General features: G+C 40.4%; 2 protein-coding genes across 3 annotated transcripts in view; one reads left to right on the top strand and one right to left on the bottom strand.

Annotated features, from left to right (window-relative positions):
• The window catches only part of PPM1H (protein phosphatase, Mg2+/Mn2+ dependent 1H), a 712,578-nt gene that overhangs the window by 143,473 nt on the left and 552,609 nt on the right, over nucleotides 1-16,496 (top strand). The window lies entirely within an intron of this gene.
• The window catches only part of LOC146855525 (uncharacterized), a 104,170-nt gene that overhangs the window by 1,093 nt on the left and 86,581 nt on the right, over nucleotides 1-16,496 (bottom strand). The window contains exons 2-3 of the mRNA XM_085650318.1: nucleotides 2,082-2,134; nucleotides 826-937 (exon numbers count right to left, since the gene is read on the bottom strand). Of these exons, the coding sequence (XP_085506444.1) occupies nucleotides 826-937; nucleotides 2,082-2,134 (165 nt within the window). The remainder of the gene's footprint in view (nucleotides 1-825; nucleotides 938-2,081; nucleotides 2,135-16,496) is intronic.

Here is a 16,496-nt window from a genome sequence, read left to right as displayed (position 1 = left end):
TAAGCTATGGTGAAAGCAGGAGAAGAAGCTTTAAAAGCATCCCAGGTATTAGGAATAGGTGGGTCCAGAGGTTGATTAAATAAAAAAAAATATTAATAAAAGTAGTGGCTTTTCAAATGAAATTATTGTCTGATCAAAATAAATTATTACGTTTCCAACGACCAGTTAATTATTTAGAGATAGATCAAATGAGGAAAAAAAAGGGGCATGATCTCAGATGAAAATTGAGCCAATTTCTGAGGATTGAATGGAAGGAAGTAGAGGTTTAGTAACTAAAATATAGTAAATTCTAGAGCTAGTAATTTGCACATTTGAAAAAAAGATAAATTCACAGGTATCAGGGATACACGTTTTTCAAACATTGAATAATGGACAAGTGGTAATGGCAAATAGAAATGCTTTATGAAATTTGTCAGTATTAAATTGACATTTAGATTTCCGATCAGTAAAAGGATCTAACCATTGAAGTCTCCGGCAACAATAATGTTTGGATTGTCAATAGAAGCTAATGTTATCTTGATGTCATTCAAGAAGTTTGGATCTGCTTTAACAGGACCATAAATATTAAAATAAAGAAATTTGTCTATTATGAATTACAGACATCACCAATACCCATCGTCCATCAGTATCACATTGAGTTGAAATAATTTGTGCATGTAACGATTTATGAAAGAGAATGGCAACACCTCCTTTACGATTAACAGCAGGAGAATAGACAACTTGGCCTACCCATTGCCTTTTTAATGTAAGCAATTCAACATCATTATTGTGAGTTTCCTGCAAAACAGCAACATATGAAGTAAATCTAGACAAATGAGAAAGTACCTTTTGTCTTTGATAGGGTGTCCCAGACCTTGAATATCCAACGAGACAATGTTAAACATATTGGAGTTTGGGATGAGAGATACAGGAACATGTGTGGCAAACTGAAGTGACACTTCAGGAAATAAAAAGACACCATTTATTAACCAATATGAAACATGTATGCAATGCAAAGATAATGAAATCATACAACAAAAAAGTACTCCCCAAATAAGAAGACGAAAAAGAATTTTAAAAAAAAGAACATATGAGAAAGAGCTGTTAAAATGAAGAGACTGATCAAGGAAATAAATCAAGGTCTGAAATTGAGAGTATAAGAAATTAACATGAGACGTAATAGCAACAAGAGCAAGAAAAGCAGCAGAGAGAGAAAGATTCGGATATAAAAGATAAAGCAGCCATGGAGAAGAATATAATATATGATAAATATTAGTAAAGCGAGTTATTTAAGAGCTCTGGACAGAAGTATCCATAGAATGAGGTGAAATACTTTGAAGAAATGATTTCAGTTTGACAGGATCCTCAAAAGAACGTGTAGTGCCTTCATAGGTAATTTTACATAAGCAAATTATTTGTTTACAGGCGACATGGCCTCTTTAGTCGTTCACCTTGGAAAACGTCTATACTTTTCAAATTCCTGCAAACAAAAACACCATGGGGCAGCCTAGCGGGGGGCTACTAACATTGGCTTACAACAGTCTGGGAGTCAAGACCACAGTAATTCTGGTAGAGTCCACTTACTTGTTGCCAATACTTTTAGGGAGAAAAGCTCAAAATCAAGTGTTACTAATCAATATTTATTTCCCTCCAACATTGGTGCAGAGCAAGTCTAAATTACATTCAACTCTAGACGATCTTAATGAAATTCTTGTTCACTTCTTGGCATGTACATTAGTAATTACTGGAGACTTTAATGACAATCTCCTTTCAACTGATATAAGTAATCCAGCCCAATATGACTTACCAGATCTAATGTTAAACTCTCCTCTGTCTGTTTGTGAAGCCAGGACTGCCAATAAGCAACCAAAAAGTAGATGCCTTTTAAGTTTCTTTAAGGGTTTTGAATATTGCACTCTTAACAGAGGGTTCACCACTGATCAGCCGGCAAGACCTACATTTCTCACTGCACTGACCAACAGCATACTCGGCTTCAGCCTACTACATTATTACTCTTTATATTTGTGCAAAAGCTTTCAAATCACAATCGTCCCTAGGGAAGAAAGTGCCCATCATCCACTGCGGATATCCTTGCAACTCACCTGCACATGTTATAATGAGGGGGAGCCTCTTTTTCTCGTCGTGTGGCAGAGATCTATAAAGTGGAATGACATATATCAATACAATTTCTTTCAATTGGGTGATGAAGATTTTATCATACAGTTCCAGGAATCCATAGCAGGATGTACGGATCTGTTCTCTGAATGGAAACAAATATTAAGCCAAATCTTCAACTTAATCGCTTTGAAAGATACTTAAAAAGTTCATCCTAGACTTAGTAGTAAAGAGAGACTAATTAGGTTAGCAAAAATGAAACATCAAAGAGCCTTAAGAAATCTACTAAAAACACCGCAATCCCACACCCATGATTTTTAGAATGAAAACAGCAACAACAAAAATAATTATAGGGCTTAACTAAAACATATACAACAGAAGGTGTGAAAAACTGCTTGGCTGGAGCTGCATAATGGGGTTAAGACAAATATTCTAAAGCTGTTTTGGCAAATAATTGGGCATGACACAGGAAATTATAGACCTGCCACACGTGCATATATGTATATCATTGTCTCTAAGAGCAAATTCCTGATTTTAAAAAGCAGAACGTTTGGGAAGATTAGTAATTATGTCTGGGACATTGGTTCAGAGAAACTGGAGATTGTAAAATCATAACACTACTTAGGGAAAGTTGTAACTGGCAATACACGGGATAAAGCCCACACTGAACACAGTTTGTCAGTCTAAAGCGTCTTTGCATGAAAACGCTTGCACTGCCTGCCTCTCTGGATTCAAGTCATAATCCGGTGGGCGGGCTCACCACGGACTTGGCAGTCTTCCTGGGACCGTGGCAGTGGCGGCCCCAGCCATACACTGCCAAAGTCATAATAAGGCCCTTAGACATGTGCTTTTCCTACAACCTCTGATATATCAGCAACACATGACCAAGTTAAATTGCATCTGTGGAAGTTTAGCTTTGACAGAGGAGCCTCTGACATACCTTATTGCCGACGAACTGAGATGTGCTGAGACTTCCAATTCTATGCTGGGTCTAGCCTCAATTAACAACATTAACAAGAAATCATCTACCGCCTCCACAGATAGTGGCGGCAATACCTCAGCAATATCGGAAAAGCTTGATACGAAAAAATCGAAAAAAATAACAGCAGAATAGCAGGTCTGGGCACATTAAAATCATGCAAATTCTGAGACTACACCATGGACTCTCACTTTCATGAAATTCAAGGGTACCTTTCATTGACCTTGTACCCTCCTGTAAACTCAAGTGCTTACGATCTTGCTTGAATGTGAGATCACATGGAACTTGAACAGTCTAGCCTCAACAGCTTGCTGACTTTATAACTACAAGCACAAAACAATTGAGCACATTCTATGTATATGTCTGGCACTTCTTGATTTATGGAAAAACTATATGAAGCCTTTGTTTATTGTTAGGAAGACACAAACAAGTTCTGTTTTTAGCACAAGATTTTCAAGCAGTAGCAAAGTTAACATTTTTAGACTTGACTTACTGTCTTTTAAGCCAAACTGTTTGTAAAAATGTCTGCTGATCCTAAACCCTGGAATTTTAATTTTACATTGTTCTATTTTTCTCACTCGTTTTCGTGTTTTATGTTGGTGAAATGGGCTTTTTATTGTACAGTTGTTTTATTACCCCTAATACAATAAACTCATTTATTCATTCAAGTTCAAAGCCTGACAAGTCCAGCTTAGACAGTCATCCTTCCAAGTTGAGTACCATTGACTACGCTTATAGTTTCACCTTTTATCATGGCAATTGCGAGTACAGTAGTTAGACATAAAGCGGTATAAACAGCTGCCGACAGGTGAAACGCCCTGCCATGGACACTTAAATAGTGGGTTGACCATTTCACCTGAATAAAGCAAGAACGACTTGGCTATGCGCCCATACGATGTACCGCTAGGATTAGCCTAAAGTCATGTCTCCTTTTGTTCTTTTTATGCCAAGTAGCTTAGGTGTTCGTATGAGTAGATAAAACGTTCTCACATATAAGAGGTAATATTATCTTCTGTTATTTGCTTGACATGTGGCCTTGCCAGGATGAATTTGGACAAAAGCCTTTCTAGCAGTTCACTGACATTCTCAGGGGATTTGACACATTTATAATGCCATTTAAGAAAGAATAAACGTACTATTCCAAAATCCATTGTCTAATTTTAGAAAATTAGTTATTTGTGATGTGCCACAGTTTTTTCTGTGTAACTCCAGAACTATTTGCTCTCAATTTTCAGAATGTCTTTGGATGCTCTGGTTTTACCGTTAAAATGAACGTCCTTAGTATGGCTTGTCGGTCTCTTAGGTTTCTATAAGATTATTTTTTGGCATAGGATGCGTATCATAAGAAGCAATATTTTCACACAGGTGTTAAATTAAGACAAATAATGTGATCAAATTGCATCAACAAACTGGGAATGCTGCCGAGACAAGCCGAGGGCTTTTGTTCTCCTGGATACAAACTACACGACAGCAAGAGGCCAGGCAACAAGACTACCCGCGCGCTCCCCTGACGGCGTGCATGTTTACCCAGAAGGGGTGGTCTAATGTCTCAGGAAAGCTCAGGGCACTCTTAACTGCAGCAGACTCCGAGGCGTTCGGTATATTAGCGCATGTGGTTTACTCGTATGCCTCGAGCGTCTGTTCTGTTCCTGCTCGTGTATTGGAGCTTTGGGTAGCATATGTGTTTAGAACAGCTTTTACTTTCTAATAATACACCCTGCCGCTCTCTTGAGTGGCAGCCGCTCCAAACAGCTACAGATTCATTTCCAGATTTGTTCGCTCCCCCCCAAGCTATGATTCTCTGCTGTCGGATTTCAAAAACAGAAGTTTGCTGAACTCAAAGCAGATAAAAAGTGCTTTAAACAAGATATTTCAGTGTGTTTGTGTTTATGGTAATGGCGCTTAACATATCTTTAAAAAATATAGAAATATGACCAATGCATGGTGAATCACATGAGCTTGTCTCAGCTGCTTGCCTAGGGGCACAGCTGCCAAGACATAGCTTTATATGGGCATTATAGCTATCCCATAGCCAGACGCACAATGAATAAAGTGAAGACATGCATGCAACTTAATAAAAAAAACACAAGCAACATGACTAGTTCAAGAAAACAAGCACCCGCACAGGGTGAAGTGATACCAGGTATGCCCTTAGTTACTTAGACTTACAACTGCCAGTGGGAATAAGAGGACACTGTCACTTTAAGCACTCCCATAAGGACATGAGGAGTGTTGGTTTGGAGCTTCCCCTAGCACATTTTTTATGTCCTTCTACAGCAAAGCCCTTTAGATTCACTTGCAACTCTGCCAAGCTTCTGGGGGAGGCTCTTCTGCTCCTCTTCTCACAGGCACAGGCTCCCAGACTCTACTGCGGCCAATCCTGATGCTGCTCTCATGTCATGAGACCAAAGCAAAAACAACAGTTAATGGACAGAATGCAGAACAATGTCATACATTCACCCCAGTACAGAGATCTGGGCCTAAATCCATCGTTTTTTTGCTCACCATGCCGTTCCAGTTTGACCCAGCCATATGTAAATCAGTCTTGACCCTGTGCCTCATGGGTACAGTCCAGCCCGAACTGCCAAGCCAGGTCCTCCCTGGGCTGGAAACAATCATCCTAGGACCGGTTTCGGGGTTTCACCCCTCTTCAGCCAGGATAGCTTGATTCCAGTGGCATGGAGAGCACGGGACCCACGTCTGGGCATACCCTTCCCACTCGGGGTGACAAATGCAAAAACAACAGTTGATGGACAGAATGCAGAACAATGTCATACATTCACCCCAGTACAGAGATCTGGGCCTAAATCCATCGTTTTTTTGTTCACCATGCCGTTCCAGTTTGAACCCAGCCATATGCAAATCAGTCTTGACCCTGTGCCTCATGGGTACAGTCCAGCCCGAACTGCCAAGCCAGGTCCTCCCTGGACTGGAAACAATCATGCTAGGACCGGTTTCAGGGTTTCACCCCTCTTCAGCCAGGATAGCTTGATTCCAGTGGCATGGAGAGTACGGGACCCACGTCTGGGCATACCCTTCCCACTCGGGGTGACAAATGCAAAAACAACAGTTGATGGACAGAATGCAGAACAATGTCATACATTCACCCCAGTACAGAGATCTGGGCCTAAATCCATCGTTTTTTTGCTCACCATGCCGTTCCAGTTTGAACCCAGCCATATGCAAATCAGTCTTGACCCTGTGCCTCATGGGTACAGTCCAGCCCGAACTGTCAAGCCAGGTCCTCCCTGGACTGGAAACAATCATGCTAGGACCAGTTTCAGGATTTCACCCCTCTTCAGCCAGGATAGCTTGATTCCAGTGGCATGGAGAGCACGGGACCCACGTCTGGTCATACCCTTCCCACTCGGGGTGACAAAAGCAAAAAACTATTGAAGCTATCCTGGCTGAAGAGGGGTGAAACCCCGAAACCGGTCCTAGGATGCTTGGTTCCAGTCCAGGGAGGACCTGGCTTGGCAGTTCGGGCTGGACCCTCCTTCGTGAAGTCTGTCATCTGGTGCTAGTAGCCCAGACATCTTTGTTTTTTATGAGACTCGCGACAGTAAAAGATTGCACAATTCAAATCTACACCCAAGAAATCTTTGAGAAGGCATTGTGATCTGTCTGCAATGGCAGCACAGTACACCTCCATAGCAGCTTGTCTTCCTTATTTCTTGTGATCGTCTCAGTTTAGATACCATCTACAGAAAAACACCTGCTATATGTTTGAGTATTCTATTAATGTTAAAGCAGATATTGGTGTCAAACAATTGCTGCTTTTAAGCTGCCACCCCGTATCTGTCTTGAATTTGTTAAGATATAAGGAGGAAATTAACCTTGAATAGTTAATTTGGTTCAGCAAACAAAATACTCCGAGTTATAAAGGAGCCTTTGCTCAGCCTTTATCCATGTAATAGCCACTGCATTTGTTGAAGTGGACAACACAATTGTCCCCTGAACCATTAATAGCCCCTGTTGGTCTAATTGTAGCCTATCTCAGAAGTTATGCCGCATGACCAAGTTGAGGGCGAATAATCGACAGCATCTTGGTCTTTTTTTATCCTTAAGGCCTGTCCTGCAACTAGGGTAACTAGTTGTAGATATTTGAATGACTTAAGGTGTCTGTTGCGTCTCCTTCAAGACTTAGCTTGTAGATCTTTTATTTATTAATTATTATTATTAAACTTAAAAGAACATAGACGGCAAAACACATGGTACACATCACTTTGGCGTATACTGATGTTGATTACTAGCTTGTAGATTTTTGAATGGTTCATTGAGAATGTTGGGAAACCGAATGAACTATGACCTATGGCCTAAGAACATGATTCATTGTAAATCCAAGAAGTATTTCGACAAATGGTAATACAGTCCCCCCACTGCCACTCCACATATCCATGGTACTAAAACCTCAGGGGATAATATTGGCTCACTGTTTTACATGAAAGAGGATTGTCCTCATTGTAGTTGATGGAACATAGTTTGTGAACAACACAGTATAGTTGAAACAGTTAACAGTGGGCATTAGATTTAGGGATTTTATTTTGACAGTGCTCCCCGTTAATGAGTTGTGGTTTCTCATTAATAAAGCGTTATTACTTTGTAAATTTACTACAAACTACATGTACCCACCCCCTGAATTCAGAGAGTGGAGCCTAATTTGTAAGTGTAAAGTTACTAGTAATAACGTTTTACATGTAGGCAGCGGTCAATGCTACCGGTTTCAGAGCATTCCCTATGGTATAAAGACACTATAAGGGTTGTTAAACTTTTTAAAAAAATAATCAAAATATTTTTATTATAAATATTCATGTACATTAATTGTATATATTTATTTTAAATGTGGAACAAGGTAAAAAACACTACAGTACTATTTAAATATTTTTTAATTAAATGTTTAAATCATTTACGTATACTAAAATATAAAAAGATTTTTAAATTATTTTAAGAAACAATTCTGATGTAAAGAATGTATTTTAATTTTGTTTATTATGTATTTAAAATATATTAAAAGTTAAATATTGAAGTAATTGAAATTAATTTCATTTTTTCTTAGTGTTAGATTTATGTGAATATATATAAAATATAATAAATTAATTTATTTTAGCATGATTTCCTATAGGGTGTTGATTTAAGTCAAATGCACAAAAAATGATTGCTTGCAAATAATGTAACCACTGCCAATCTCTGAAGGTAGCATTCCAATACATCGTTTTTTGCCCCACTATGGCACCTCATCAAACACCTTTAATGTGTTCAATGTAAAACCCAAAGTGGCCAAGACAAGGGTCCTGAGCTCACTGTGCCAATAGAAAAAAGATGCACACAACTGAATAGGCTCCAATAGGCCAAAACGTACTTGTCTTGGGTTGCTTGTGACCCAGTTCAGAGATGATCTAGCCTTGCCTGTTGGGCTGAGCTGTTTTTAATGGAGCTGGACCAAGGCTCATTTGCATATGGTTGGGTCTAATCTGAGGTGACATGGTGGGTAAAAAAAAAAATGATTTGGAATGCTTCTCAGCCTATCCCAAGCTATTGCCAATGCTTAGGGCCTGATTTAGATTTTGGCGGATGGGTAACTCCATCACAACGGTGACGGATATCCCGTCAGCCGAAATATAAATCCCATAATATCCTATGGGATTTATATTTCGGCGGATGGGATATCTGTCACCATTGTGAAGGATTAACCTGTCTGCCGAAATCTAAATCAGGCCCTTAGGATATTTGCAACCATTCTACCCATCACCTTTTGCATGTTTAGTGTTATTTAAAGTCCCCAACTCTAATATTTTCTATGGGAGTGTGTTACAATACCAGTGGTTGGAGATGTGTGGTACTGGCCTTATTCCAGAAATTAGCTGAAGGGCATTTACTACTATGTTGGGTCCTTTTTGGCTGTTGTCACTTTAGAAGGGAAGTTTGTGAATAGGAATGGGCTTGCTTTTTTATGTGTAGAGGCAGGTCCCTCGCTAAACTCTCCCTAATCCTTCCTTAATCCTTCCTTACTGCTCCCCAAACACATCCCATTTAGTAGTACGTTTCCCCCATTTTTCAGCCGCTCCCCCTTCCCCTCCCTTATTTACTCCTAAAATGTGAGTGCTTGTGTGCAGAGATCGCTGCACTGAAAAGATATGTGAGACAAAGGTGTAAACCTCCCCATGTAGGTTTGTGAATGGCACTTTATACTATGCGAGTAGTGCGATTGTAGCACTTCTAGACACTCTATAAAATGCAGATTAAGGCCAGTTCCTCTCTAAAAATATATATATATATAAAAAAATGGCCAGTTCATCTCTATTGTGATTTTAATATTGATTTTTATACTATAGCTAGTGGCAATTGCCATAAAACCACTACTGAGCTAGGCTTTGAATGTGGGACCAAAGTTCTCCAGACAGTCAAGGTGTCTTTTAAAGCCAAGCTTTACTCTCAGACCCAGTGTTCTGTATCCTGGTGAATAAAGAGTGCTCTGTAGGGTAAACATTTGCTTGTTAGCTCAAATCATCAATGATCCGAGGAAAGCCTAATCCAGATAGGATTCAAGGGATAAATATTAGGAGGAGAAAACTATTCATCCTTATGAAGGAGTACTTGAAGATCTGACTTATTAGTGTTAAAGAAGCCATCTCCCCTACATAGCCATGTGCCCATTGGGGCCCTGTGTTTTCTTCTTTGCATATTCTACTGCTCTGAAAGATCAGAAGAATGAACGCCTTTGTAGCTTCGGAGCTATGAAGTCTCCAGGAAAAAGCAGGATCTGCACGGGACAAATCTGTAAGTTTTACAATCTGTGTGCTCTTATACATGTGCACGGATGTGTACATGAAGACTGAGGAAATTTGAACCTTGATATACTTTGCTGACTTGTGGCAATAAAAGCCTATAATTTGACTACTAAGGGTTTCCGAAAGAGGTATTACATCAGTGGTGATGTATGTAGTCTGTCACTCATTTACATCCTACCAATGATTTCACAAACACTGCACATGCGGTCTTAGATGCACTAGCTAAGGATGAGTAAAGCACAAACGTGTAATGATGTAAAAAAAAAATTATAATATGCTGTTTATTGTGGATGTTAGATTAATAACCGCTTAGGGTGATACGTGTGCCATGATTAATAGACCAGTATGAGTTAAGGGTGCCCTGTGTGAAAGTTATTGGATATTTTTTAAATCAAAACTAATCACTTCAGGTTTATTAGCAATACTGTGTGTACTTGCCTCCTCTTCAGTCAACTGTGACTATAGAAAAGCAAGGAACTTGTGCACAAGATATCTGCAGTTGAAAAGTGTGTCAATGTGAGTTTAAAGCATGTATGTAAAACAGTTCCCTAGGTCAGCTTTCTGAGTAGAAAATTTGACTTTTTTTAAAGAGGAAAATGTATATTTGGATACATTATCTTGATCACTAAACATTCTTAAGGATATCATGCCATTTAATCTTTTTAACGGTTGCCTAAACCATTAACAATAGACGTCCCAAGATATAATTTCCCAAAAGTGGGATAAACTCACCTTCTGTTTTGTTGGGAGTTGCAACTTTTTCCAAACTACTTGGAAATGCCCGATTCTCTTGCCTTTTTCATCAATCTCTTGGTAGAGAGATCTGAAATTAAGTTATCTGTCGATGATATTTAGTCAACTGTGTTGGCAAGATTGGTAAAATCTTGTCAATTGTTTTGGTGATATCCTTTTGTGAACCTGGCATTATGTTATCATAGACAAAACATTTGCTTATTAACACAAAAAATAGCCTCCTCTTTGTCTCATTTTTCCCAGTGTTCCTCAAGCAATTTTGAGTTGTAGCAGCGGACGTAAGTGGGCCCATTTTCAGAAAAGGTTCAACCTTCCTGTTAAAATGAAAATTTCGTTTTTTTAATATTTGCTTGTGAATTAAATAAAATATTTGATCATTTCGGTATTTATTTGATTAATGCTTGTTTCTGTATTTTTTGTTTATTGTTTTGCCTTATAAATCATTAAGACTTCTTAGGCTGGGATCCCCGGCTTCCTGTATTGACTCAGTGGGGAGTTACTGTATTCCAATAATGTTTTAGTGGGGGTCCCCAGTTTCCCCAGTTTCCAGCAATGATTACGTGGGGGTCTACGAAGTCGAAAAGTTAAGAGCCACTAGCTTGAGGGAACTATTTCAAAATGTTATGCAACCTAGCAGCCTAGGTTTTGTGAACTCAAGTCGACATGTAACAAATAATCCCGTCCCTACCTCTGACCTTTCTTGGATCCGGATCCATTAGGTGTAAAATCCTATTGGAAGTTTCTTTGCAGTGTGCACTGTGCCTTGTATCTTACTTCGTGAGAATGGCGCGTGGTGGCTTTTGACTACGGTAACTTTTCCCCTTCCACCGCCTTTTTCCCCTCCAACCCCTCCTAGTTTAGATAACCAGAGAGGCAGGGTGATTCCGGGTCAAAAGTTAGGTCTGTAATGTCCGTAACTTTCATGTAGTTTTCAATGCCTACACCAAATCACCTCTGATAGTGGGTTACATCTGATTGGGTCTCGGTGTATATCCTGCCCGATAGTTACGCCTGTCATTACAGTTCTTAATTTCTTAAGTGAAGATTTGTTTTTTGTTTTGTTAGGTGCCCTTTCACACCCCCCCCCCCCATTATCACATTTTGCTTCACAGCTAGCTTTGTCATTTACTCCTGTGTTGTGTTACGTCGCCATTTCCTGTGTGGTTCATTGTAGATTGTTATGTGATATTGCACGTTGGTAGCCGGAAAGGAAATAAAGACTTGTTTTTCACAAAATATTAGAAAAATGTATTTTGAGAGTAGATTGTCAGTAGCCCGTATTGTGTGTCAGACCTCTTCAATGTTTAGCTTATTAATTCAAGCCATCTGTTGTGCAGGTCTGTTGCTGTTTTCTAATTCCTTAGCTGGTATGCGCATACATCTGTGATTCTCTTTCAATCGGCAATCTTTATCTATGCCTGGAATTGCCATTGTGAATGCAATTTTACTTTGACTTCCTGGCTCGAGATTAATGATAATTATATTTTATTTGCGTCAGATCTGATTTGGTTGAGTTTGTTAGGACCAAAATGTATCAATATTGAATTTCATTTATATGATCTTCATTTCCCTGGCTTCATTGGCTTGGAAAGCAGCCACGTGTCAGTACCTTGCGACGCCAGGCTGAGGCGCTCTGAAGGCATTGGACCCAATGTCAACAATAAGCCAGAAGTCTTTTGTGGAAAGCTTGCACTCTGCAGGGCAGAACATGTGGTCGATAGTAACAGTTTGGAAGACACTAGGCTATGATGACCATGGCCTGAATTGTGAGGAAAGTGACAGAACAGGTGCAAACTGACTTTGCAATGCATGTGAACTGGGCTCAAGTAAGAGCAGGTCTAGAGTATAAAGCTGGAGTGGACGGACACCTTCAAGGGCACACGGTAGAAGATGCCCACTGCTCTACTACGTGAAGATTAGCATAAGGGAAAAAAAGTGGTAATCATACTGACAGGTGTTATTAGGGAAGGTGGGTGAAGGAATAATGCAAAAATAAGAAGAGGAACATGGTGGGAAATAATAGACGGCACAATGTGGAGTCTCACTCATGGATAGAACATGTAATTCTGTTTTTCTCCACTTTAAGAAGCTCCAAATTCTTATGGTTATGCCCACTAAATCAAAAGGCAGGTCTGGTGGTGGCCATTCAATTCTCTCTGGGCCTTGGGCAGACGTATATAGGGTTAATGACACCATGGGCGAAACCCTTTGGAAATTTGGATCAAAAGATGCTCTTTCAACAGACAGACAAGGATTCCAGGAAGGTGGAGCCAATCAAGATGGCTGTACACTTAGAAGGTCCGGTTTGGTGAAAGTAAACCCTTTAAGATCCTGACCTTAGATCCAATATGGGCCACAAAGAGTTGACTGCAGATCAGGGGAAGCGATTTGTACAACTGCTCACTGCTTGACATGGTGATGGTGCCTTGATGAAAGACCGAACAGATGGCTAAAGAATAGCCCTCCTTCAGCCCCAGCTGTAAGCATCTGGATCGCAGTTGGCTGAGCCACTGCCTCGTCAGTTTATTGCTGTGGACACGTCTCCATCAGGAGTGTAACAAAGGCCGCTGCACTGCCGGGGTGACCCAGCACTTCAGAGTGCCCCCAAATCTTCATGGTAGGTCTTATTCAGCCCAAAGGTGATGAATATCTGTGAAAAATGGGAGGCTTGGAAACATCATCATATTCTGCGGTGGGTGCATAAGTTTGCGTTGCACCACTATTCTCAGTGGCTTCTCCAACAAGGGGGCAAAAAGCCAGCAGATGCAAGGAAGACAGGAGAGATATGATCCAGCCTGGATTGAAGGTAGACAGCAACTATGAGCTCTGTGGAGCCCAGCAAATGCTAAAGTGAGGAAGAAAGCAACAAGAGGTGTCAGGAACCCCAAATAGGTGCTGGGAAGAGGTAGATTTAAGTCCTTAAATAGAGACACAGGCTGCCAGATTGGCAGGTCACCGCTTGGGATGTGCCTCCAATGAACACAGTGACATTGTGGGACCTCTTGAAGGATCCCAGTGAAGAGTGCCCAAAACCCTACAGGCTGCTGGTTGGCAGTACTCATAAAGGAATATCTTGTCTGTTCATTCTTTCCTGTAAACCACGGGACAGAGCAGCAAGAAAGAAAGGAAAACCCACAGGTTGCTGTGGGGTCTGCGTGCAGACTGGGGTGGAGGGAGGGGATCTAGAGGCAATAAGCGAGCTACCCCCTTCACTTGAACCCTTGCTGAAGGAAGTGCTGATGACATTACGAAGACCATTTTAGAACTACAAACGATACAGAGAATATTGAAGTTAATCTTGTTCACCTGGATTTCAGGAAGGTAAATGAAAGAGTGGAACAAGCAATAGACAATGGAGTTTTACTGGCATGACTGCGGGCATGAAGGAATTAAGCTCGTCAATGAAGAATCTGCACTCTGAGACCAAATTGATTCAAGCCTCTTTGAAGGAGTAGAGATCAAAAAGTTTAGTACTGGGAGCTCAAGAGTTGAGCTATTTGTAGAGGAAGGGATATCTGAGAATTTTGAATCTAGGGGCCTATATTTTTCTCAGTCCAAAGAGCACACAGAATGCCATCATCTCTCAGAAAACCGGGAGAACCATCTAGGGCAATTGCCATTCACCTCCCCAGTTATTGTTTGTGATGTCATACTACAATCCACCAAATGGCAGGGATCAATAGAGTATGAGAAGCAGAGGAGAAGAGGTGATGTGGTAAGAAAGCCTACTGAGACAAAGGACTGTAATACATGATGCTGTTTAACACTCGTCTATAAATTATCGTGGAAGGGAAGCTGTAGCACTACACAATGCCTGATGGTGCAAGGGTCAGACTGGATGGGTGGCACCCAGCATGCCATGAAAAAAACACAAATTAACCCAATATTGGGACCCTGGGCTCAGCAAAGAAAGTAAAAATCACTCCAACAATAAATTGAGTAGAAGTGATCATTCATAAAGTCATCAACCCCCTGGCCTAGGAGATGTTATTATAACGACATCAGTGCAAGACTGACTGGCCCATCCACCATAAGTGTAGCAACAGACTGCAATTCATTTTGGGGCTGATGGAGAGGCACAGCAAGAGGTTAAACAGCGAGTGGTGGACAACCCAGGATGATGGATTAGTGTTGGATAATATGGGTCTGACTGGCTATGATTGTCATAGAAGCTCGCTGTCTTATCACCCTGGCCCACTTTGGCTGAAGGCTATTACTCATACATACAAAGAACAGTGATATTCGTATTAGCGAATTACAAATTATAGGTACTATAGTGAATGTGTTTTTATAAAGTGTGCTAATAGTTTTAACTCTATTTTTGGAATCCCACTGTGAATGGAGGAATGAAAAGTGGCTTTCTATCTCCGCCCTCCCCTCCCCCATCCAAATTATTCTGCCAGGTCTAACTCAATTTTAGCATGAATTATGCTTTGCTAAGTATGGAGGACATTTCAACTTATAAATGTAAGCCTGGTCTGGGAGATCCAAACCTGGGCTGAATTGGAAGTGTTTACTCGAACAATGGGGTTGCATGATATAGGTCAGAGAGAGGCCCGAGTGGCTTGAAAAGATAATTTTTGTCATTATTCAGAGGCTCATGGTATCTATTTGAGAAAAGATTACTTCTTCACAAGTGGCACACATAACACAGAATCCATGATGCTGACAATGATGCTGTATTCTATTCATAGGACATAGGTAGGAGAATGGCGACTAGATCCATGCTACCTCGCTAATCAGGAAACAATGAATAATCAAAATATTTCCTGAGATGGAAGCACTTGGTTCCATCTTCTTCTAATCTGGGAGGAATGTGATCATGAAATAAGAGGGCAAGTAATATCTGGGACAGAGGAAAAAAAGGGCAATGTGAGGTCCTAGACGAATAGATACTAGACCTAGGGAGGGCACACATTGGCAACTCCGTAGACACAGAGGAAGACAAATGCAAGGCAAAAGAGGGAAGAATACAAGAAGTTGTGGTTTAGTGAGGCTTGCACATTTTTTAATAATATAAAAGAAATTATAAGAGGCAGGTGACAAAGCTAGGAAAATGCTTGCATAGTTATGTAGAAGGAAAGAAGATTCTAAACATGTCCACAAGATTAAACCTGACACTGGAGGACAGATGGGTGACATTGTAGTGGCAGATACCTTTGTGGTATATTTTCAAGCATTCTGTATTACCTATTTAAACTGTGATAATAAAAATGCATTTGGATTTGTCTTAGATGGTAGAGCTCCACATCTGAAAACAGCATACATTGTTGGGAGAGGTTACAATACAATGCTGTTACAGCTACAGTCAGGTAAAGCTTCTGGGACTAATGATATGCCTAAGTAATTCCATAAGAAAGTTACAGGTACTGCCACAAAACCAAAGCTGGATTTGTTTCTAGCATTGAGAAATGAGTGCATAGTGGCTGTGGCTTGAGAAGGGCATTGACTGCCCTATTCACAGGGCGGGAAGGATGAGGGATGGATGCTCTTACTATTGATCTATCGCATTGCGCAAAAGGGAAACTAAGATACTGGCCTTATCCCTTGTAAATAGAATAACTCCCTTTACCTATACCTTGGTTCTGAAAGTTTGGTTGCAATCATGTGGGCTACAAATCGTACAATTATAGGTAATAAATTAGAGGGTTTTACAGACGGGCGGGGGCATTCTATTTGTCTTGCCCGGGGCCCAAAATCCTTAAGACTAGGCTGTTCTTAACTATTATTCTCCCGCACTTCTATCACAAATTGGTAACAGTGAAAGTGAGACCTGGTCCTGGGTGATGCCCTTAATATCTATGAGAGATCTGACATCATGGATGTGGAGAGTGTCCAGGTGAGCCCAGCTGCATAATATCCTGTTTCTAGTCCGCATCTTT

This window comes from Triturus cristatus, chromosome 4_1 (assembly GCF_964204655.1).
Source record: "Triturus cristatus chromosome 4_1, aTriCri1.1, whole genome shotgun sequence".
Taxonomy (NCBI): Eukaryota; Metazoa; Chordata; class Amphibia; order Caudata; family Salamandridae; genus Triturus; species Triturus cristatus.
The sequence above is the reverse complement of the archived record's forward strand: the minus strand, read 5'-3'. Positions and strand labels throughout refer to the sequence as shown.